Source organism: Diadema antillarum, unplaced genomic scaffold (genome assembly GCF_040938485.1).
Source record: "Diadema antillarum isolate AM-2024a unplaced genomic scaffold, OU_Dant_1.0 scf00000097, whole genome shotgun sequence".
Taxonomy (NCBI): domain Eukaryota; kingdom Metazoa; phylum Echinodermata; class Echinoidea; order Diadematoida; family Diadematidae; genus Diadema; species Diadema antillarum.
In genome coordinates this window covers 1,632,054-1,658,452 of record NW_027270986.1, presented here as the reverse complement: position 1 = coordinate 1,658,452, position 26,399 = coordinate 1,632,054, and the positions used below count along the sequence as shown (strand labels likewise).

Genomic DNA, 26,399 nt, shown 5'->3' with positions numbered 1-26,399 from the left:
ACTTAATCTAAAAAATCAAGCAGCTTGCATCCCCCATACTCTGCACTTTTGACTGGCTTAGATATTAAAGTCTGCATGGCCTCCTTTTATTTTGATCTCATCGTGTGTTGGTAGTGTTCCAAACTGCCCTGGGAAATTCTGTTTATAAAGACATATATCAGTAACTTAACTATTCACAACATGACATATACGTCGACTTTCTGCTGAATGCACAGAAATACGATAAAAAGCTGCACAGACATTTGGATTTTATTGGGCGTGCTATATAGAATGCTCTTCAAACCTGGATGGAAACTACTCAAATAAGTCTGTTAAAGTGCAAATAGAAATCTCTGCTTTAAAACGAACAACTATGCGGCGATTGATCGATCCAACATCGCTAAAAAGGTGTTCATTGGAATTTTAGTTACAAACATAGCAACCATGATCTAAGATGAGTTGCAGAAACGAAGATGTAGTGGTGGGCACGTCAGGGCGTTAGTGCTTCTCTTGTTTATTCAAATCAGCTGAAGATGGCGACATCCGGCTTACTGACGGCGGAGCCCCTTGGAAAGGAAGACTTCACATATTCTATGACCTGAAATGGGGCACGGTTTGTAATGACAGCTGGTCCTATGAGAACGCACTGGTTGTCTGCCGTCAGCTTGGCTACGACGGTGTTGTGTCGACTTACGAATACTTCGGGCCAGGGTACGGTCCAATCCAACTTGGTGGAGTGATGTGCACGGGAGACGAGGATACCTTGACGGACTGCTCGCACAGTGAATGGGGTGTTACTACCTGCACATCCCACGAACGAGATGTTGCTGTCGAATGCATGGAGGAGAGGTTACCAGGTAAGTTTCTCCAATAAATTTCGCATAATTACAGGAAATTGCTTAAGACTAGGACAAGTCATGGAGCCGCTTCCTTCTCCTAAAGGGTGAACAGCAATTCCAACTATGTCTAACAAATGGAAAGAATATTCTCTCAAAACTTCACTATTCTGATGGCAAAGTACTGATGATAGCTAGGAACGATGATTCGTTGACAGAAAAGGGAGTTCAAATAATGAGAAAGGGAGTGCATTATAAATGGTAGAAACGCGCAAGATTTGATAAGTAGTCCAATAGGAGGTTAGGGCTTTTCGCTCTATTATAAAGGCAAGCAGATACAATGGCAAAGTAAAAGAAAATTTCCTATATATTAGGAGTCTTTGACGTCCCTTCAGTATAAATAAAGGAGGTGATCGATGGCTTGCTGACGACTGGCTGTTAAGACAGGGGGCGTGTCGAAATCTTTCACAACTACGAGTGGGATAAAATCTGTGATGGTCGGTAGTCCACAAAACTAATTTACTTGAGGTGATATGTTGTCAACTCGTTCGTTCAGTTGTTGTTTATTCAATATTCTGTTACGGGAATTAGTAGCCCTACACTTATCAGTTCACGTATGGTAGAGATCATGTTTTTTAAGACAATGACTAGCAATCTATCATCTGTCATCATTCTGTTGGAATCACTTTTTTTTCTACATTGCGTATCGTGCGTGCGTAAAAGAAAGAAAATTAAAAAAACAAGTTATCCAGCTTTGGTGGACTACTATTTCATATTATATATTGTCAACTATGGAGAGCGCAGCGTTAGTTGTGGAGGAAGACATTTTTTTTTTCTTTCTATTAACACCTATCTTTTTATTGACAAATGTCATCCATTACTGAACACATGAACTTTAAGGATAACAATGACAAATTGCACTTTTTCCAGGTTTGAGTGCTTAATACGTGGAGAAACAATGAATGTCTCTCTGAATAGATGAGATCTGCCAGCAAAAATGGCATAGGCCGGCTTGCCATGACTGCAGGTTAATGTTCAAGATTTGTGTTTGTGTTTTTTCTAACGTTTCATGGTCAATATAACCTTTTACATGGCCACCTTTCCGATAACTTGGTCACTCCCACAAAATCCAACCCACACAGTCTATTTTTCTCTGTTCATATTCAACACATAGCTTGCAGCGACAAGTTATGTCTTGAATAGAGTAACATGGATAATGGGTTAGCCTTTTTGGGAGTGACCAAGTTATCAACAATGTGGTCGTGCTTATGGTTATGAACCATAAAAGGTTAGAAAAAAACAAAAACCCTGCAGTTGTGCAGGTTAGCCTGTTAATCTGACCACTTTCATATTTGATCTCATCATTCAGTAAGATATTCATTGTTACTTAATGATGACTCTAAAACTTGGAAAAGTGAGATTGTCATTGTTGTCATTAAAGTTTATGTGCTCAGTCATGCATGACATTTAACTACATAATTTGGTTTCAATGGAAAGAGGAAAATGTCAGAGAAACTGAACTGCAAGAGAATTTTACGAGGATGAAGTTACTATAATAATGCTGTTGACCCCAAGCTGATATTGTTAACCTTTCATACAAAGCGGGTGGTTGTCACACTTTTGCAGATAAATGTGCCAAAATTATTGTTTGTTAATATTTTTGTTTGTTTTATACAATCAACAAAGGGGAAAGCAACTCAACGACGTTCATTATCTATCTAGATTCGAGGTAATGTTTGTGAAAGTAATACATATTTGAATTACGGAAACTGTAATTTAGTATTTCTGTCATCGAAATATCTTTGAAAACGCATTGATCCTCTTGGACGCAAGGGGATGGAGACATTTAAAAAGAACTAAGGTATAGAAATGTTGCACCAGTCGACTGTGCTGCTTTCACTCACATCGCGTTGGTACAAGGCATCTAAAACGGTATGTCAGCAATATGAGGTCACTTATAGAAAAAAAAAACCCAAAAGAATACCCTCATCTTGAGGACAGGACATAAGAGATATATCAGAGCTCGTGTTCTTCTATAACTTATAAACTCCTTCCAATTTGCCTGATCGATACCTATGGAACTCGTTGAATATCTCTAAGAACTGCACTTTTGCGTTGCTCCTTTGTTATTTGGTCATGTTTTGTTTAAATTTATCACCTTGATGTAATCCTTTTTTTATTTGATTTGATTTGAGAAGCAAAATAAATACGAACGAATGAACGAAGATACATCACGATGAATCATCTACCTTCGACTAGTACACAGTAATACATTGCAGGTCATTATCGATGTTAAGTTGTTTCTGGGCAACTGATTAGCACTCATATTTGGTAAAGTGCATGGACTTTGTGAGATCATTAATTTTTAAGCCCTTATCAGCACAAATAATACACTCCCATAACGCTGTGACGCAGTCATGAAATGTCCCATACATGTTAACATTTCGGGTTTAAAGGTTGTTCACTCTAGCTCTTCTAAACGATGATTTGTATTTACCTGTGTTTGGCGAATCAAAGAATCCTTGGCAAATGATGATTTTGTCTTCTACATAAGTAAGTTGGGCAATCATTTGATAGACACGTGATTTACAAGACAAGTTGCATTTTGGTGCTTCTATGAAAACAATCCATGTGGGGAAACAATTCCTACTGATCAAATGTCCTATAATAGAGGAAAGAGTTTAGTGAAGATTAAATCGAAAACAAAAACAAAATACAGGAGGATGCGCCCTCGGTGAGACGTTGACTACTTACAGCTTGTAAAAATAAGCATTCTGGGGCCTATACTTACAACTCTTTCCAAATTACATCGAGGTAGTCGGGTATACCCTTCAATTTTAAATAGAACAGGACGAGGGGAATAAACCTATTTTGGCAGTGGCGGGTCCAGAGGGGGGCGCAACCGGCGTACGCCCCCCCTTTTATTTTTCGTGAAAAACAAAAGAAATAAAAAGAAAAAATGAAATGAAACCCGGAAGTGCCACAAGAAATATTAGTCACCCCCCCCCCTTTACAGAATTCCTGGATCCGCCTCTGTTTGGTGACGTAGGACTCATATCTATGCCTGAAAATGATATTCTCTTGCTATTACACAAAATGATGAGATATCACACAGATAATTATTCCTTTAGAATTTCTGTATTACCCAATATACATGTTTTTAATCAAGGGAACGTATTGTGTGTCATTTGTGTGTGGTTGACACCCAGACAATGGTCCTGGACAATGGCCATGATTTGAATGTTTCATTATTTATTCATGAGGAATTCCACTATCACAGCTAGTATTTATTCATTCTGAAATGTGGTGCATGCAAGCACATGGAAACATGTGCTTACGTTTTCTCATGTGCATGCATTTCACCCTTTGCCTTGAATGCAGACTTGCAGTGCCCAGGGCAATCCACAACATTCAATAAAGCATTCATGTGCCTTGGAGCAGAGCTCTGAACAGATGGTCTCCATGTCCATTGTTCAGGGTCATTGTAAGCAGACACTCACATACACATCATTAGTTCCTGTGTTCAAGTTCAAGTTTTATACAAAGGGTTAATATTTGACCAAAATCTGGAACCTATCTTTGAAATTAATCATTGTACACTATTCAGCTATTACTCATATCAATGACAATTTCATCTGATATATATTTTTTGAACTAAAAGTGGGAAATGTTTTTTGTAACATACAGTGCATACATTATGATCATAATCATATAATATCTAGATTAATATGCGAATAAATTTTGAAAGCAATTTCATTTTGGTGTAGCTTATTGACCATGACTTATCAGACCATTCCCAGTTTCCGCTCGTCGGAAGAGAAAACTCTGTGTAATAATAAACCATAGATAATAGATTTGGACAATAGATGATAATAAATTTCATAAAGCGTATGGTGACTGAAGCAAATAATGTTGGTATCTAACTGGCATTAGAGTTACACAAATTTGTTGTATTAGCCTTGAGTGTTCTCAATGTTACGACAGTAAAGATATTTTTATTAACAAATTGTATGATATCTTATAATAAGTATTTCCCGATGCAAAGTATAGTTATATAAAGTATAGTTGGATTACTATATAAACAAGCTTGCTAAGTATTGTTCGCAAAACAAGCATACTGTAAGACTTGATTTCTTTTTCCATTCAAAGGTAATATGCACAATACTGAAATCAAATAAATTCCATGCCTGGTTAAAAAAAGAACAAGCAAACATGAAGTAGAGGGCACTTCAAAAGATGATATTGTCAAGGAATTTATTTTGTAGAGTCAGGACATTATTTGCTCATTTGAAGATTATGTTGCATGTGGAAATGTTCCCTTCTTCTTTGTTTCACAAACCTCTGTCCATGAAATCATTGAAAATAATGTCTTTGTGATACATCCGAATCATCAGAACCAAATGTGATACGTCCACAAGTAGTCAGGAAATGTATCCATTATGTCGCTATACCCCCTTTGTGATATCTTTAATGTATCATTAATTAGAAGTAGTATTGTTGCAGAAATATTAAAGATTGCGAAAATGTTAAATTCTTTTAAAGAGATAACCCTGGGTATATTTCAAAATGAATAGACCGATTGCATTAGTTTTCATGTTTTAACTAAGCTGTTAGAAAAAAAAAGTCTTTTAAGAGGTTTTATACCTTTCTGATGAAGAACCATGTTTGCATATCGAAAAAAACCCCACCAATTACATGTCATTGGGTTTTATTCATATCACTTATTTTATTCTGATGATTATTTACACAACCGGAAGCAGTATTAGGTGGTCGATATGGAGGCATTGCACGATGGTAGTAATGTTTTCAATGATAATTTGGGGTTCCAGAAATTGGGGCAGTGCGACTCGCTGATGGTTCGGGAAGTTACGAAGGACGCGTAGAGATCTTCTACGACTCTCAGTGGGGGACTGTGTGTGACGATGACTGGGATATCTTGGATGCATCGGTCGTGTGTAAACAGCTTGGCTTTTCAGCTGCGATCGACGCATTTCGATTGGCCTTTTTTGGAGGGGGATCACCGACGCAACCTATTTACTTGGATAATGTACATTGCGATGGGACCGAAGCAAAACTAGCAGACTGCGAGCACAATGGATGGTACATCGATAACTGTCTTCATTTCGAAGACGCAGGAGTGAGATGTTTCATTGAGTACAGCGAGGGTAAGAATTTCATGAAAACTGAACATTTCTTCCAAAGACAACATTTTCCTTTAAAACCATTTCTTATTCCAAAGACAATCTTCAAAGAAATAACAAAGCAGAATGTATCTGCTCTAAAGAAACACTCTGCAGAAAGAAAATGGTAAATCTGCATTATAGATGTTGTCACTCATCCAAACTTTTGCAAATGTTACATTTCATTTTTCTTTCCAAAATGAAACGTTAAATGTTAAAATGTTAGATTCACCTAATACTTTTTTTTACTGCCGTTACCGATACAGAGAATATAAGATAGATTGATAATTATGTGAATGGTTTATATCTGCTCTTTTTTTTTAAGAAGGAAAAGAATATCAACTTCAAAACACAACGGACTTTTGACGAAATAATGAGCATAATGAGCATAATGAACACATAATGAGCCAACGACTCAGATAAAGTCCACAACACTCTTTTACACTTGGTATCAGTGATAATAAGTGAAATCGGACGAAGAATGTGAGACGAATGCTCTCAAAATCAAGTCGGAAATGAAAGTTAGGCAACTTCGAGTTTTACCTGCTTTCATATGACATCAATATCAAAAGGATATCACGCCATTACCTCACAACTCTCTGTGTCCTTCCAAACAAATTTCATCAGGAACAAAAACTTGCATCTGATCACGAAGCACTGACGGATCACACCGGAACGTAATCGTACTTGCTAAAACATTGAACATGAATATGATAATTCAGATAATGTAATGCATCTTGCAGTAAACGAATATGGAGATGATTAGATATCACCTCGACTAGTTTGGATGATATTCGCAATAAAAAATGTTCGGAATTCCAAAACACATAAACTCCCGAAACCTACAGATTAGTTAATCCGAATTGAAAAGGGCTTCATTGATCCGAAAATTTGCGGCGTTATTCAGAAGGTACGTTAACCAGAAAATTATTAGTGTTCTGTATTCCGAAGGTTATTTAATCCTGAAATAAGATAAGGTTCGTTATTCCCAAAATGAAATACGGCTCGTCTTTCCTATGGTTCGTTAACCCAAAATGCATGGCAAAATACATCCACGCAAACAAACGTATGTTTATGTTTGTCTTTCAACTATAAGCAAGTGAACAATGCCATGATGATGCTGTCGGCAATCCTCTGATGACATTTGTTTTCTCGATATAATAACAAAATAAAGGAAATCTTAGACTATTATTTTCTATAAGGTGACATAAGATTGGCTGATGGTCCGACGTCTAGAGACGGTCGACTTGAAATCTACCACAACAACGAATGGGGCACTGTGTGCAATACGACCTGGGGTCCCGAGGAAGCAGAGGTAACCTGTCGTCAACTAGGGAATGACGGAGTGAACAATGTGTACTACTCTCCCACACCGAGTAATGGACCTATCCACCTGTCTCACGTGGGCTGTATTGGAAATGAGACTGGACTCGTCAGCTGTAACGTTACATTCAGTGATGATGGAAATAGCTCATGTACACACGGCGAAGACGTGGGAGTGGATTGTTACACATTACTTACAGATCCAACAGGTGTGTAGTTATTTAGAATATTAATCATGAAGTTTATACACCTCTAGATTTGTTGTAAACAAACTGTGTCAGAAGGATACACACATTACTAATATAAAAATGGAAGTATTACGTTAGATAATAGTTAGGTGGACTATTTCAACTCCTGAGCACAAGGTGAACAAATATTGCTTAAACGATACGGGTTTAGTTTGCAATTATTTAAATCGTAAATTTATGACATTGTATTAATATCCATTCATTATAATGATTAAGATATAAGCTAAGATGATAACAATTCAGATGTTTATGTATATAAAGATCTTGAGTAAAATCTGAATTGCTCCGATTAATGAATATTGTTTTGATCTTCAGAGAGATTTCAGACGGTATTAGTAATATACACTCAGCAAAAAAAAAGTGAATACTTCTCCCCCAAGTTGATATTTCTAAACAATATTTTGATGAGAACTAAATCATTGTATTTTTTTTAGTTCGAGTTCGAGTTTGAATTTATTCGTTTTTCCACAATAAAATAATATAGACATAAATCTCACTTTCTTGAGTGACAGAAACAATGCATGTAAATTTGTACAAAGAAAACAACAATAATGGGGAAAACTAACAGTATCAATACATTGCAATTGTTGCAGAGGTAACGAAAATGAAAGAATTGTCAATATGCACTGTGTGGGAAAAAAAAAGGAGGGACCCACTAAAAAGTCAATGCTTGTAGAGTGTGGGCCCCTCTTGTATTAAAAAATCGACGCGAAATTTGACTGAATATAGCAACAAAGCAGCACAAAAAGTTTGGCATAAAAAGTTTAGCAGCCCAGTAAGAGAGAGACGGACAAACAGTTACACACAAAACAATAACAAACAAAATAATGAGCATGAGACAAGACTGGGACAGCAACAAGACTACTTATAGGAAAGAAAACTGACTTGACGGCACGACAGGAAACATTTCATTTCATTTCATTTCATTCCAAATTAAAGGTAATTTAATTGGTTGTCAGCCTGGTATGTCGATGAAAGGGGAAACATGAGAGAACACATTAGTTTTATAGGGTAAAAAAATCTACAGAATAAAAAACATGAATAAATTCTCAATATAATCTCTGATCTCTATAATGTCTTTGTAACTCCAAAGATTTAGAAAGGCTGATAATAATAGAGGAAATTGAAGAATCTTTAGTTAAAACCAAATTCAAATGACACTAAAGAGAAAGCAACATGAACAAAAATGGAAATTTCAAATTTTGATGCAAATTATGAAATTTTGAAAAAAAAAATAAATTCTTGCTTCCTAAATTTGTCTCAAGAATTCTTACATTCCTGGACTGAAATTATGAAATTCAGTCCATTTACAGTAGTCACCTTTTGTGGCTTTGCTGCGTATATTATTTGAAGTGTACGGGAGTTGATGATCATGTGTAATATACTTTCATCGAAATCTTTTATGAAAATCTTCTATGGAATCTTCTATGATCTGGAAAAGTGGTTCCTTCCTTTTTGCTCAGTGTATTAGCATGTAGTTGTCTGTGTGCAGAGGTTGGCTTTCCTTTCCGGGCCTGCATTGTGTGCGTTCTATAAGTTCAGATACTTTTTTGTCAGAATGCGTCCATCTCTTGAAAATAGCTAGTGCTAATTTTTTTTTTTATTGCTTATGAGAAAAGACGGAATGCATGTCAGAATGGCTCACTTGCAGAGATGGCATGAGCTTGTAATGTGAATGTGAAATCACAATTATTTCTACCGTTATGAAGTAAAAAGCTTAACAAAAAGAAAGCAACGATCTAAGTTCACCCAATTTTATCTGGTTCATATGCAAGAACACTATTGAAAGCACATTGATGTCTTAATTACAGCTATGGAGGGACAGTTGCGCCTTACCAACCGTTGGACATACATGTCAGATGGTCGTCTGGAAATCTATCACGATAACTCCTGGGGTACAATATGCTCCAACGGGTGGCATCAAACCAACTCGGACGTTGCTTGTCGGCAGCTCGGCTACTTGTATGCGGGACCCTTTTACCAGAAAACTGCGGCAACAGGATTCATTGGGCCGGTCCATCTTGCGGATGTCAGTTGCACTGGGGACGAGTATGAACTTGCCCACTGCCCCCATGGTGGCTGGGGAGATAACGACTGCCGACACATTACAGACGTGTATTTACAATGTATACAAGATAATAACGGTTCGTGTCTGTGTTCTTCAGTTTCAGTTTCAGTTTCAGTTTCAGTGAGTTTTATTTCTCCAATTGTGCATGACAGAAAATAAGTATATTAATATAGAAAAGACAAGTCATGAAAATATAAAGAAAAATTCGCATCACAAATATATAATCACGTGAAGTAATATATAATTATCATTACAGATCTTTAAGTGTACATACAGGTGGAAGAGACCGTTAGCAATAAGCAAAACGCTTGACTTGGACAACGGCCTCTGATCATGATATGTCTTGTAACAATTTTTTATTTAATTAAAGAAATGAACCGAACAATATTATACACAAGTAGAACAAAATAAATGAAATCTTTTAAGTATTTTAAATGGCATTTGACCAAAATGGACAACGCAAGGTGGAATAAATTATATAAAGACGAAAGAAGAACGAAACAAAACAAAACCCGAGAATATAGTACCCGAATAGGAAGAGTAGAGGGAAGAGAGAAGAAAAGAAAAGCGTGGGATACAGTGTTCAAGAGTTGGGAACTATAACAAAAGCGTAATTTCTAATTAGAGTGATACATTGCGAGAAGAACGTTTTTTATAAGATGATTTAAAAAAAAAAATTGGAGAGATGAACTGTGTTTAAGGTCATTATTCAACGACTTCCATGCATTTGGACCATGATGTCTTATGGAATTTTGAGCTATGAGGAGTTGGGATTTTCCAAATGATAATCTGTTGCATGACGGGTAGGATATGAATAAATACTATAATTTGAAATATACATATATCTTTAAATAATTCAGGGAGCTGATTGTTAGTATATTTATACATTAATAATGCCATGTTTGTCATGTATGCATATCAAAAATTCTAAGAGTCTTTGAATCATGATACAAAGATTCGGTGTGTGCTAAGTACTGTGAACCGGTGGAAAGTCTTACAGCATGTTTTTGTAATACACTTTATTTTGTTAACACCGCAATTCCCCCAGACAATATTACAGTAGGTGATATGGGATATGAGTTCATTATAAAGAATTTGAAGGGGATTGTTTGGTAAGATGTTCTCTTACTTTCCAGAGGACCCCGATATATTTTTTTTAATATTGTTGAGTAAACTCGGTGTATATGATCGGACCATGTTAGGTGTGAATCCATAGTTACCCCAAAAATTTTACACAAGACTTTTTGATCCAATTCCTTACCATCAATATATAACATGATATCATCAATTGGTGTATGGCTATTTCTAAAGAAAAGGTAATTCCTTTTTTTTTTTAATATTCAATGATAATTTACTGCACTTAAACCACGTTTAAACCCTTAATATTTCTGAATTAACAACTGTATTGAGTGTATGTAGGTTTTTGTGAGAAAAGAGGATGCTCGTGTCATCTGCGAACAAAATAAAGTTAAATTACGAAGATGAGTGCACTCAATCATTTATATAAATCAAGAACAACAAAGGTCCTAAAATCGACCCTTGTGGGACACCACAGAGAACGTTTTGATAATTGATCTCAGTCGATTGATAAAACACATATTGCTTTCTGTTGTGTAAATAATCTTTAAACCAGTTTGGAGCTTTGCCGCGGAAATCGTGTTTCTGCATTTTATACAATAAGATACGATCTATGGTATCGAATGCCTTGCTCAGATCCATGTAAAATCCCGATAGAATGTTCTTTTTTCATAAACGATTCGATAATTTGATCATGTAATTTATTGCTAATTGCATAATCAGTAGAATGTCTTTTCTAAAACAAAATTGATTAGGAACTAATAATGCAGTATCATTCAAAAAACCCATAAAGTCAATCTTTTCTAAAACTTTTCTAACTCTTTTCTAACTCTCTTCTAAAACTTCGAATGTCACAGTCTTTATTTTGAGAATGCAACTGTTATTAACCTATACAACACTTATTAACCGATTCGATTGTGCGTATAATTTCATGTAATGATTATAATGTAGTAGGGCCGCTGTAGTAACTTCGCTGAGTTATAATTGTCTAGATCATTTCTCGATTTGTAAAGATACTAGTAGTATGTCAGAAGTTTTTTTTCATTAAATTCGCACTTTCTTGATGTTTCTTTTTTATCCAGTAGGATAAAATTTCCCCTACCAACGCGGCGTGCATATCCGTTTGATACATGAATTTTTATACTAAACTCATCAAGAAAAAGGTGTAATACGTCTTTTGCAGGGACGGTGCAGTCGAATTTAATTTGTTATTAGGTATATCACTCTAAGGCAATCCAGTCGCCCTCAAATCGTTTCGAACCGTATACGTGGTATTCAAGGAAGCGTTAGGAGCGTGAATTTTCAATTCCACAAGGGGATGTTGGTTTTAGCAACTTTTGAGCGCGATTTATTATTGGAATATTCACACTTCCACAACTTTACGCATTTGTCTAATCCCGCTAGTATAAACTGAACTGATTTATCTTACTTGGCGACTTAGGGAGCACTGAATACTCGTAAGTAAGCAACCACATGATCAACAGGTTAAAGAGATGAAACAATATACACGTAGTTTTTGTTGAGAAGGGGATTGAGGGTTTTCACTCACATTAAATATTGAAAAACGTACAATTCTAGCAAGAATTACAAGTTGAATTGATGAAAATCTGTTTTGAAATGGCTGAGATATCCGAAAAAACAACAACAAAGCAAACAAAAGGTGGGACCCACCTTATTATGACCACTTTATTTCAATTCAATTCAAACTTTATTTCATTTTTCGAAAAGAACATAAACATATCACTTTCTTTAGTAACAGAGAATAAGGTTGCATAATCAAAACAAAATAAATTGAGAAAAATATAATTGTGGAAACTTAGAGTGAAAAATACGTTGTCATGAAAATTGACTAAAGTGATATAGACGCAAAACATCGCAAAATGGGAGGGACCCACTAAAAATACAAGAGTTGAATGTGGGCCCCTCAGGTACAGAATGTCCATAGAAAAAAATAAACTGATGCAAAAAGAGAAAAAAAAGGTTGGAAGAAAGTCTGGAAAACTCTAGAAGCCCACTTAGAAGACAGAGTTACAAACAGATACACATGCACACGCGAATAAACATTAAACGAGACTGGGACGACGAAACTAATAAAGGAAGACTTTATCAGTTCCCTCCTGGACCTAAAACGCTGTTATCTCTTTCATTTTGTCCAAAAGAACCCGAAGTGTTGATTATGTTACGACACATCATCAGCTTTGGTTCAAAGCAAAACGCACTTCTTGACTTTTAGCGCCACGAAAATAAAAATCGATTGGCCCTTGATTGATGCAATTTCATCATCTTATTTTTCTGTTTATATCGGAACTAGTTGAAAGAAGAAAAAACAAGATCGTTGTTTTGAATGCTTTGACTTTCTTATTTCTTTTCTGTTGCTTCTTGTTATGTGAAAAACGTCGCACAGCTGGTGAAGGTGATATCCGGCTTGTTGACGGCGGGGCTCCTTGGAAAGGTAGACTTCAAGTATTCCACGACAAGACATGGGGCACGGTTTGTAATGACAGCTGGTCCTACGAGAACGCTCTGGTTGTGTGCCGCCAGCGTGGCTACGCAGGAGTCGTGTCTCCGTACCAATACTTCGGGCCAGGGTACGGTCCAATCCACCTCGGTGGGGTGGTTTGCACAGGAAATGAAGATTCTTTAACAGATTGCTCACACAATGAATGGGATGATACGAACTGCACATCCCACGAACAAGATATTGGTGTACAGTGTACGGAAGAGACGTTCGGTAAGTATGCTAAGAAATCTATTGCTGAATTTTTAAGATATCTTTAGAATTCATTAAAGGGGATGGCTAGTAACTGATCAGAGGGAATCAGTGGGAATGCTGGGGGATGATTGTTCCAATCCTTGTGGGATTCATTTAAGAGTACGTTACATATCTATTGTTGCGTGAAAATTATTTGTTTCAGAATGGTCTCATATTCAAGTAATATGCAGTTTAAGGCCCCGTCACTGTACAGGCATGCTAACCTGGAAACATTAAAGTGCACATTACTTGAATATGAGACCATTCTGAAGCAAATCATTTTGACACGACAACAGATGTATAATGTACTCTTAAATGAATTCCACAAGGATTGGAACAATCATCCCCCAGCATTCCCACTGATTCCCACTGATCATTTACTAGCCATCCCCTTTAAGTAAAGTGTGTGGTGACCAGAGAGAATGCCTTTTATTCGGTGATTTTAATATTGATTTACTGAATATTACGTTATGCCCAGATGTTGATAAATATGTTGATGTTTTGAAGACTTACTCATTTAGTTCATTGATACTTAAACCAACCAGAGTAACTGAATATTCAAGTTCACTGATTGATACTATTTTTGTAAATAGACCTGAAATAGTTACAAGGGCAGGGATTATAGTTGCAGATGTAAGCGAACATTTGCCTGTAGTTTGTCATTATGATTTCGGTAATATTGAAAGTCCTGAAAAGATTTATAAACGCAATATTCATGATAATGATATGATACAATTTAGTGAAAAGTTAAGTGAAATTGATTGGAATAATGATGTAAAATACAGGGGAATGTTGATGATCAATTTGATGAATTTATGAAAGTGGTAACCCAATTGTATAATCAGTGTTTTCCATATATATATTAAAATTAAACGGAAGTCTAATCAATATAAAAAAAAAACCATGGTTTGTTCATACTCTTAGGAAAATGTGTAAAAAGAAAAATGTATTGTATTCTAAGTATCTGAAGAATCCAACAGAGTAACGGAAGGCTCTTTATGTTGCATGTAGAAATAAAGTTAATGCTGAGTTACGTCAAATGAAGCGAAACTATTATTGTAATTAATTTAAGAATGTTCACAATTATGTGGAAAATTGTTAACCTTCTTTTTTGTAAGGTGAGGGAAAAAGTGCAATATCGCATTTTGCAACCGAATGGGCAATTTCTGTGTGATCAATATGCCATTGCTGATACATTTAATGTATTTTTTTTAGTAATATAGGTTCAAAAATTGCGAATACAGTTTCGTCCACTGTATTCACAAAGAATTTTTTTCTGTATTTTTGTATTTATAAAGAAATATGTAGTGAGTAGATATCGAACAAGACAGGCGGAAGATTATAGATTGCCCAATTTCAAGTATGAGTTCTCACGATCCACAATATGATGTTCTTTTTGTTATTTATTGTTACTTTTTACTAGGGAGAAGCCTTGACAGGTCAATGGACTTTGCTTTTTCCTCCACACTCTGTATGGCATATGATTGACATGTAGTCCTATATTGTTAATTCTTTTTTACCAGCTGTGCAAGTTGTGGAAATAAATGAAATGAAATGAAACGAAATCAAACGTTAAGATCTGGACATTTCATGGGATTACTTTCTAACTTCGAAAAAAAAATGTGTCAATGGGTTGCAAAGTATTTCTGTAGTATATTTTCTTTTTTCCTTTATTTTATCCGTTCTATTGATATGAAGTACAATACCATTTACGAGTAGAGCAGCCACTATGACTATTGGAATAATGAGGCGTTTCGTCTCTAATTTTTCTATCTCTATAATTCAAAGATCTTTATCGAAATTATGCTCAATTTCTAATCAATTTAACCTTCAGAATGACATAAATTTGTTGTTCATAATAATGTCCTCATGTTATTGTAACATTGAAATATAGGCGTTTATATTGTGTTGTTGTGTTGTGTTATACTCGTATGCATTTTATATGTTTTGCCAAATCATTATGATATGTGAGACCACGTCACAATGGTGTTTGCGATGTCTTGTGTTATACTGATTAGATGTGCTTAGTAATGTTGGAGTTTGTTCAACATAATATTCCACGAAAATTTTGGAAGTGTTTGTCGATAATAATCTTTGTCAAAGATTAAGAATGACATATGCAATGACTGGATTTATCTGAAATCATCTTTCATTTGGGAATTTGTGAAAAAAAAATGTTTTCATTTTAATTATTCATTTATTTATTTTTTTGCCAAAGAGACTAAAACTCGAGTATGCACATGTATGGAGTCATTGCATGATAATATTTTTCAATGTCTGTTCGTAGGGGTACCGGAAACGGGTGCAGTGCGACTCGCTGATGGTTCAGGAAGTCACGAGGGACGCGTTGAGATCTTCTACGACTCTCAGTGGGGGACTGTGTGTGACGATGACTGGGATATCTTGGATGCAACGGTCGTATGTAGACAGCTCGGCTTTTCAGCTGCGACCGACGCTTTTCGATGGGCCTTTTTTGGAGGGGGATCACCGACGCAACCTATTTACTTGGATAATGTACATTGCGATGGGAACGAAGCAGAACTGTCGGACTGCGAGCACAATGGATGGGAAATTGATAATTGTGTTCATTACGAAGACGCAGGAGTGAGATGCTTCATAGAGTACAACGAGGGTAAGAGTTTCATAAATCGTGAACATTTCTTGGAAAGACAATATTTTCCTAAATAGGAATCATTTGTTATTTGCGGGATAATTTGTCAAAAAAAAAAAAAAGATAAAGAGGCTTACACTGTATATCCACACTCTAAAGATATAAAATGGTAAAACAACAGTATAAATGTTGTCACTCCTACAACCTTTTGTAAATGTTACATTTAACACAAATAATGGAAATAATTTGCCACTTCATTATTTTTACCGAAAAGAAATGTTAAATGTTAAAATATTAGGATTACTTCATATTTTTTTTGCTGTTGTACTGATACAGAGAGCATAATTGATAATTATGTGAATGTCTTATATCTTTTTTGTCACGAACACAAGAAGAAGAGAATACATTAACTTCAAAACACAAAGGCCTACAGACGAAATGTTAACACTCAATCAGCCAGCGACACAGATACCATCATGAATGTGATAATTCCGATACTCTTGTGCATATTGCAGTAAACGAAAAGCGAGTTGATCGAATATCACTTCGACTAGTTTGGATGATGTTCACAAAAGGAAGGCTCGGAATTCCGAAACACACAAACTTCCGAAACCTTCAGATTAGTTAATCCGAAATGGAAAGGGGTTCATTGATTCCGATGATTTGCTAATCCAAAACGCTTGCTAAATGCATCCACACAAACAAACGTATGTTTATGTCTGTCTTCATCGCAGCAAGTTAACAGTGCTATGATGATGCTGTCCGTAATCCTCTGATATTCTTTCTTTTCTCCTCGATAAAACAACAAAATAAGAAAATCCTTGAATCTTGATACCTTAAAGGTGACATCAGATTGGCTGACGGTCCTATGTCTAGAGACGGCCGACTTGAAATCTACCACAACAACGAATGGGGCACTGTGTGCAATGCGACCTGGGGTCCCGAGGAAGCAGAGGTAACCTGTCGTCAACTAGGGAATGACGGAGTGAACAATGTGTACTACTCTCCTACACCTGGTAATGGATCTATCCACCTGTCTCACGTGGACTGTATTGGAAGCGAGACTGAACTCCTCGGCTGTGACGTCACTTTCAGTGATACTGGGAACAGCTCATGTACACACGGCGAAGACGTGGGAGTGGATTGTTACACTTTACTTTCAGATCCCTCAGGTATGTAGAGATTAAGAGTAATAGAATCACTACAGAGCTAGATATACATTAAGTGAAAAAAAAAAACGTGTCAGGCAGCTGCTCACGCGTCATTATAAATGATTTTAAAACAGTATTTCGTAACAGAGGTGGACTGATGTTATTGCCGAGTACAGAGAACAAAATTGCTTTACTAACGGAAGTTTTTTCTGCAGTTCATTCCATGAATTCATTCTTAAAGCTCAATTCATTATTGTTGGAAAACTTTTACAAATCAGATGTTCTTCCTCAGATTTAAAGCAAATCTGAAACTTTTCCAAACTATAAAGACTGATTTCCCCATTTCTGAGAAATAATTGAATACTGATCTTTATGTCCCAATAATTGTAAATTCGTCAAAGAACAGTATCAGAACAGAAAGTGGGAGGGGGAGGTTGCATGGAATAGGTTTTTGGGAGAAATGAAAACCATTCAATTTAAGTCAGTTAAATTGAATTTAATTCATTGTCACATTTCATATTAAAAGATACGTCAAATAGAGCAAAATAAAACGATTTATGATATCAAGCCGTAATGCACACTTGACCATTGTACACATATAGAGCATGACGGTTAATCTATAAAAGTTTGAATCCAATTGAAAAAAAAATACTAAAGACATATTATGGAGCGTACTTTCAAGCAAGCTTGTTAATTGGTCGTAATTTTATTCGCCCTCCTTACCTTAATTTTGTAAAGAAAAAAGACCAGACCAAAAAAAAAAAAAAAATGGGGATATAGCAAATTCTCCTCAAAACAGGTGCAGTATAGGAGAACGTTGTCAAAAAAAAACCCCACATGATGCAGACAGATTAACAGTTGTTTTTATAGCAATGTCGCCAGTATAGTGTCATAGTGCGACTTTGATTGGACCATGGAGGTTTTAGCTCCATGATTGGACTATCTGAAGACAAAGTCCTCACAAGAAACAAGGGAAATAGTCCATTTGAAAAAAATATATATATCCAACAATATAAGAATGATCTAGCACTCAGTTGCAATCAAGCGCGCCGGAACATTTTTATTTTTTTTTAAATTTATTTATTTATTTATTTTTATTTTTTTTTTTTGGGGGGGGGACAAAATCTCGACGGGGGAACATTATGTAACGGTGTGAAATCCTCGGCGAGGGAGCGAAGCGACCGAGCGGGACTACTACGGTAGGGATTTTTTTGTAATAACAAAGTACAAAAGTCGCATTTATAGAGCATTTAAAAGCAAATTTCTAGGAAATTACACATAGTAGAAAAACTTTAGTGCGAAGGACTATAACTATAAAATACAGGGGTACATTTATGTGACGGTGTAAGATCCTCGGCGAGGGAGGGAAACGACCGAGCAGGGGGAGTGTGGGGGTTCGGGGAGATTCCCCCCTCGCACGGTAGGGACTTTTTGTGAAAACAGAGTACAAATGTCGCGTTTATTGAGCATTTAAATACAAATTTCTAGGAAATTCAACATACTGAAAAAAAAATTAGTGTGAAGGACTATGGTTATAACATACGGGGGGTACATTATTATGTGACGGTGTAAGATCCTCGGCGAGGGAGCGAAGCCACTGAGCAGGGGGAGGGTGTAGAAGGGAGATATCCCCCCCCCCCCTCCCCATGAAAGAGACTTTTGTGAAAGTAGAGTACAAAAGTCGCGTTTATAGAGCATTTAAGAGCAAATTTCTAGGAAATTAAGCATAGTGAAAAACAATTAATGCGGAGGACTGTGGTTATAACATACAGGGGGGTACACTATTATGTGACGGTGTGAGATCCTCGGCGAGGGAGCGAAGCGACCGAGCAGGGGGGAGGGTGTGGGAATGGGGTACCCCCTCCCACGGTTGGGGACTTTTTGTAAAAACAGAAAACAAAAGTCGCGCTTAAAGAACATTTAAAAGCAAATTTATAGGAAATTAAACATAGTGAAAAAATAGTGCGAAGGACTATAACATACGGGGGTACATTATGTGACGGTGTAAGATCCTCGGCGAGGGAGCGAAGCGACCGAGAAGGGGGAAGGTGTTGGACCGGGGGGGGGGGGGGGGGCTATCACTGTAGGGACTTTCTGTAAAAACAGAGTGTAAAAGTCGCTTTTGCAGAACGTTTTAATTCAAATTTCTAGGGAATTAAACGTAGTAAAACAAACAGCACTGCGAGGGACTATCATCATAAATTATGAAAACTGTTCATTTTACTACATGTACGGGCAGAGCTAGCGAGCCATTTTCACTTTGTCATTCTTCTGAAATGTATTCATTAAAAGCTTAAAAGTGATCGCATTGTTCGAGCAATAGAAATTATTCTTATATTGCTAAAAAGCAATACAAATTTTGCTGCGAAGATAGCAGGGGGAAAAAAAACTCTGATGTGTGATGGTGGTGAATGTGCGTGCAAGTGCTTGAAAGTGCACAAGGGCAGATAGGCTGGAATTTAGAATAATAGAATAGGTTTGCTGGAAGAGGGGACGATATGCGATGTTGCTATCGGGAGACCAACATTAGTCCTATAAATTGTTTGTTTTTAGTTCGTATTTGAAGTATACTGTAATGAAATGTGCTTCTTTAAGTTTGCTTTGAATGAAAACAAGGAGGCACACTGTTTCAACCCCTCAGGAAGAGTGTTCCATGTATCCGGACCGTGATGTCTGATCGACTTTTGAGCAAGTAAAAGCTTTGGATTACTTAAATGAAAATCATGGGAACGACGGGTTGGGTATGAGTGAATAAATGGTCATTAGTTACTAGGGCATTATGCAAAAATGGTAATACATTTCGAGTGTGTTTATACATAAATATGGCAGTTAGGTATAAATGTATATCATTGGCCTTTAGAGGTTTTAGGCGATAAAATATGGGATCAGTGTGAGCCAAAAAATTTGAATGTGTGCCTTTGAATTAAGAGCCTTTTTCTGGAGAATAAAAATTGTGTTCAATTTAGTTTTGCAACTGTTGCCCCATTCGAGTAAGTTAGTGTATAGATATTATAATGTATATAAATAATGAATTATGCTTTTCGAATTTTGCATTTTCAGTTATGAAATCAATAACTTTTAGACAAGAAAAGTGCCTTTATTGTTCATTTTGGTCTAAGAATAATTATTTGTTACAGGGGGCACGGGGGGGGGGAGGGACAAAAACTCGATTTGCCCCCCAAAAAGATTTTTTTTTTTTTTTTTTGGGGGGGGGGCACCCGCTTCCGGCGCTCTTGGTTGCAATGAAGTAATCACAGCAATGTCAGCTGCTACCGCGCCCCGGAAGCCCCTCATGTAGGAAGAACAACTTTGGTATAGCGGAATTTGAACAGCGCAAACATTTAGACCAGTTCTGGCATTGTCTGAATTGCACGACAGCAACCAGGCACTACACCATCATATCAATGAACAACTATCTCATATTATCTTGGTGATAATGATAAAGAAGCTGAGAGACCTCCCTAGTATTTCCACCCTGTGTTCATAGTTTTGTTGTTTTCTCAGAAATTGTTCCAGCACGATGAAGGAGATAAGCCTCACGTTAATAGCCTGTAGGATAGTCATGGACGGACTATTTTTTGTAGAAAACCATCATGAAAATTCCTATCATTGTGACGTCAAAAGCTTATAAATAATAAGAGAACAAAGTTTATTAACCTGTATCCCGTTTATACATGCGGCGTTATTCTACATTTAGAGCACATTTATCTTACAGCTTTGGAAGGAGAGTTGCGCCAAACCAACAGTTTGACACAACCAACATTTGGTCGTCTGGAAATCTATCACGGTAACTCTTGGGGAACAGTATGCTTCGACGGGTGGCATCAAAACGACTCCGAAGTTGCTTGTCGGCAGCTCGGCTACTTGTCTGCGGGACCCGTTTATGAGAATACAGCGGCAACAGGATTCATTGGACCTGTCCATCTTGCGGAAGTCAGCTGCACCGGGGACGAGTATGAACTTGCCCACTGCTCCCACGGTGGCTGGGGGAACAACGACTGCCGACACACTGACGACATATATTTGCAATGCATACATGATTATGAAGGTTTGTTTCTATAATTATTCTCTGAACTTCTCAATTTTCACTTTGAGAACTCCAACCTCAAACCCTTTTCCAAATATCGTGCGTATCATTCTATTTAATTGTCAAAGAAAGTATGCCTGCTGGCAGGACCATATCAAATTCGTTATTATCAAGATTTGTTGATTATTTTCCTGATTAAAAGACCATGTCAAGACGAATTTTCAAGGAGTTTGCACTTTCTTCCTTTTTTTCATCCAATATGGTAAAATATTGCATGTTTTACGCGGTGTGCATATCCGTTTCAAACATGAACCTATAGAGCAAATCAACTCCTACCCCCACCCCCCCCCCCCCCCCCCAAAAAAAAGGCAAGAAAAGGAGAGGAAAAACTTACTTGCTACGGCGTATACATGCAGAGTTTAACTCGTTTGGGGTATTTTATCCATGTGGCACTCAAATCGCGTTCAAGTAGTTTTGGACCGTGTATGTAACGAAACGTTAATAATGTCGGTTTTAGACTGCAGCAGGTGTTGGTTTGTAACTGGCGTCATCTATAACTGGAAATTTCACACTTCCACAACTTTACACAATCCTGTCATCAGTCATGTGTCATCTTGTTCTAAAAGTGTTGCAGTCACTCAATCCACATTTATATTTGGGCTTTCGTTTCTTCTCACATTTTCACACAAAGACCCATGGAGCTGACTAGATGACCCTAGACACTTACACAAAATCACAAAGTTTTCCCTTTCACTAGTCTCACGTGTAAAACGGAAAAACGCGTATTGTACTCAGTTTGTATACTTTTTCCACTTCCCTCATGGACTTGATCAAGACGCTGCCATCTCTAAGAGTTCTTTCAAAACATCCTTAAAGTGTTCATATTGTCCTGACATATCATCGGTTTTCATTAAATTCAAAACACAAAGCACCTTCAGTTCCCTCTTGACTTTTACTGAAATAAAATCCAGTTGGCCCAGTATACTTACTTGATGCAATTTCATTATTAGGTAGAACCATTGATGCTTACTGGTATTTTTTTCTGCTTATCAAAACATTGTTGAAGTAAGGAAACGTGACTGTTGTTTTGAAGCCATTAAGTCATTGACGATGTTATTTCTTTTCTTTACGTGAATAACGTCGTACATCAGCTGGTGAAGGCGATACCCGGCTTGTTGACGGGGAGAACTCTTGGGAAGGCAGACTTCAGGTATTCCATGATCGGAAGTGGGGCACGGTTTGTAATGACAGCTGGTCCTACGAGAACGCTCTGGTTGTGTGCCGCCAGCTTGGCTACGCAGGAGTCGTGTCGTCCTACCGATACTTCTGGCCAGGGTACGGTCCAGTCCATCTCGGTGGGGTGGTTTGCACGGGAAATGAAGATGCTTTAACAGATTGCTCACACAATGAATGGGATGATACGAACTGCACATCCCACGAACAAGATATTGGTGTACAGTGCACGGAGGAGATGTTCGGTAAGTTAGGCTAGTATGTCTCAATTTCTTCTAACATAAATTATGAAATATAACCTCGTTAGAAACAGGATATTTTTGATAATTAATATCATGGTTTTATTCGTCATTTCAGACATTTGACATACACATGGGTAAACACAAAACACATTTGATTCAGCATAACAAAAATAAAGTACAACACTGAGACAAAGCACAATAATGAGAGAAAAAGAACCCTAGATTTCATGGGGTTACTTTAAGATGCTTTAACTGACTGCTCACACATTTAATGGGACGATACCAACTGCACATCCCACGAACAAGATATTGGTGTACAGTGTACAGGTGATGCGGTCGGTAAGTTATACAAGCATGCCTCAAATATTGTTTTTAAACATTTTGTAACATTATTGTAACGTTAGTTTTGCTTGAGCATGGAGCTGTCCAAGCTCCGTCAGCAGTAAGCAGTAATTGGTTCAACTTCACATATTCTTCTTGTGTGGTGTAAGCATGACAGGTTACAAGCAATAGTAAAACCTAGCTATCTTCATTCTTTATGAACATCAACATGCATACTGTAACAAGAAAAGTATGACATAAATAATGATTTATGTTACATCTTAAGAAGCTAAGCAGAAGCCTTTTAGTGCTATGAGAAAGTACATTGATGATCGCGGTTTTGAAATTGTTCATGGCAAATCCGGACTCTAAGGTGGGGGGGGGGGGGGGGGGGGGGGAATCAAGTTGGGGGCCAAAAGTTCAGATTTCAATCTCCTTGTAAACACAGGGTCAGATTTTTAACGAATTTTTACAGGTGTTGAATGTTTGTGTACAATGGGCACGATTCCCTCAGTAGGAATCCCAAAGATGCACTATGCCCTGATTGGGGGGGGGGGGGGGGGGGGGGGCAACTCCCAAATTCAAGGATTATTTGATCTTTAAAACCAGAAATGATAAGCTAACTCAGTGATACGAGTAAGTAGATTGGTGACTGTACTTTTAATAGAGACCAGTAATATATATATATTTTTTTTTACAGCTTGTCCGTTTGCTCGTTCATTGCAGCATGCGATAGGTGATTTTCTGATATATATCCCCTGGCTCGCTTCTCTACTGTCCTAGACTCGAATGCGCCATCACCTGACTTGAATATTTGTGTTTCTCTGTTGCACGCAGTTCCTAAATATAAAATGGCAGGATGGCTGATTGCGGTTATTGTAATTACATCGATGGTTCTACTCTGCTTATTTCTTGACATCGTCTACGCATTGTCAATGAAGAAATCAAAGAAAGCGCAAGACGGTGCGGCTTCAGGAACTTACATCGGCAGCCAAGTCACGCCAACTGGTCAAAGTAACTCTGCGCCGTTATCCGAGAATGGTGCGATGTATCACAACCCTCACTATGATAATATGATATCAGAGAATGATGAGGCCCCGCCTCCAAAGTACTCTGACGTCATAGCAGACTCATCTACGGCACACTAAACCACGGACATTGAAGATCATGTTGGTACAAAAATCCAGGCTTAATAATTATGCACATGATTATGTCTCAGGAATTTTAACAGTGGATACACGACTCGTCTACTCCTAAATAAGCATGATAAGGAAGGATTGAGACATAATCGCTCACATACAAGAAAAAGAACCTTAGATTTGGATTATCATACATCATGCGCCATTGGTTGGTTGTTTTATATTTCTTCCAGCATAAATTCATTCATAAGTCGAAATTCTTTTCAGTAACATCACATGGAATATCAGTTTTCATATTAAAATATACATGTACACGACTTGAGGAAGGAAAATGAATGTGTACTTTAATTCCATTGAAAAGTATATATCCCATTATCAAATGTCCAAATAATTACCAATTTTTCACATATTTGTTGCGAAAAAAAATTGAGCTTGTACCAGTCAAAGTATTGTTGATTTTCTTTTTATTTTCAAGATTCCTACATTTACTGATAATCACTAATAATTGCGGATTTTCTCTCGTATCAACAGTTTTGTCCAGCTCAAAAAGTGTATAGCACAGAGGCTTACTGATTTATATACAGTAAAATAGTTTCAATATTTGTTCTATTTCAGGTTTAACCGAACCACAGGTGGCCAGGTGAAACAATTTAATGATGAAAATGTTATCAGGGGAATTAGTACCTCCAGCAATTTACGTATTGAAAATGTTGAACAGATTTTAATGATCAGCATAGTCAATTATGATTCTGTGGGGAACACTTCAGCTTTTAAGGTCTATTACAGTGCGTATCAAAAAAAAAAAACCCGCAACAAGATTCGATTTCAAATTTGTGAAGATTGTGTTAACTTTACACCAAAGTTAGTAGCAACATCATAAAACCACATATCTCCTCTTTCAATGATATCTTATTTATTCATACATGGTGTCATGGATGGCTGAGTAATCATTCTTTTTGGAAAATGGGTCAAATTGGACTTGGGACCAAGTTCAGACACTGCAAGAATCAATGCACCTTATTAGAAACTAACATAACAAATGGAGTAATGAAATTAATAATCGCAACTTACCATTGTCTTCTGTCGGATATCTCTTTTTAACATTAAACCCCATGCCCCTCAACATGGACACCCTTCCTTTCCACACAGAGATTAGCTCTTTTCTAAATCTCACGCACAGCCCTGCGAATCGTTGGGGCTTGGTGGCGTAGAGCTTCAATCTCATCAGTAATTCTTTGTCTCAGAGTTGCAATGTCAGGTGGAAGGGTAATGAACACTTTGCTCTTGAGATAACCCCAAAGAAAAAAGTCACAACAAGTCAGATCCGGAGGCTAGTCCCTGTAGCCTGGTACTTGGCCACATTTCGCTATATCGTATTATGGTATGTCTCACCTGTCTGACCATTCCGAAAAAAGGAGAATTGAAAAGGATTTATGCTGGTCTTACTAACTGAAACTTGGCCCCAAGTCCAATTTGACCCACTGTCCAAAAAGAATGATTACTCAGCCATCCATGACCGTGTAAGAATACGTAAGATATCATGAGAAAGAAGAGATATGTGGCTTTAAGATGCTGCTACTCACTTTGGTGTAAAGTTAACACAATCTTCACAAATATGAAATTAAATCTTGTTGCGTTTTTTTTTAATACGCACTGTATATAGGTATCAATACTCCCTATGGACTACTCTGCTTTAATTAGACATGATACACACTGTATTATACTATGCAATGTTTGATCACAGTGACTTATGATAAATGATCCATACACTGTATATTTCGCTCCCTAAATTGTAACGGTTATTATCATACCAAAATGGACTAATCTCGGATACATTTGGTCGAATCAATATCTGTATAAGTCTATTTCTCTCAACATATTTTTTTTTTTGCATACCTTTACCGAAGTGCGACAATAATTGCCTGAGTATACCGGTATTTTGTTCATTTAAAGTGCTCTTTGTACTTGGTAGTTGCGAAATGATTTTTCCTTTATTATATTCTGGGCTACACGTATGCATGCATATCTACGTTCTACATATCCCTTTGACAACCTATTAGAGGTTCTGTAGATCTTGACTATACCTAATGATAAATGATACCGATGTAATACTCAATCACTCCTACCTTTCATTTTGAAGTGATATGCACATTTGAAACCATAATAGCGTAAATACTTTTGAGTGTGCATATAGTATGTTTGTAGATGTATT

General features: G+C 37.0%; 1 protein-coding gene across 1 annotated transcript in view; it reads left to right on the top strand.

Annotated features, from left to right (window-relative positions):
* The window catches only part of LOC139718596 (scavenger receptor cysteine-rich domain superfamily protein-like), a 52,672-nt gene extending 28,476 nt beyond the window's left edge, over positions 1-24,196 (top strand). The window contains exons 10-15 of the mRNA XM_071630062.1: positions 507-836; positions 13,116-13,442; positions 15,751-16,095; positions 16,917-17,246; positions 22,404-22,730; positions 23,886-24,196. Of these exons, the coding sequence (XP_071486163.1) occupies positions 507-836; positions 13,116-13,442; positions 15,751-16,095; positions 16,917-17,246; positions 22,404-22,730; positions 23,886-24,196 (1,970 nt within the window). The remainder of the gene's footprint in view (positions 1-506; positions 837-13,115; positions 13,443-15,750; positions 16,096-16,916; positions 17,247-22,403; positions 22,731-23,885) is intronic.
* Positions 24,197-26,399: the final 2,203 nt, after the last annotated feature.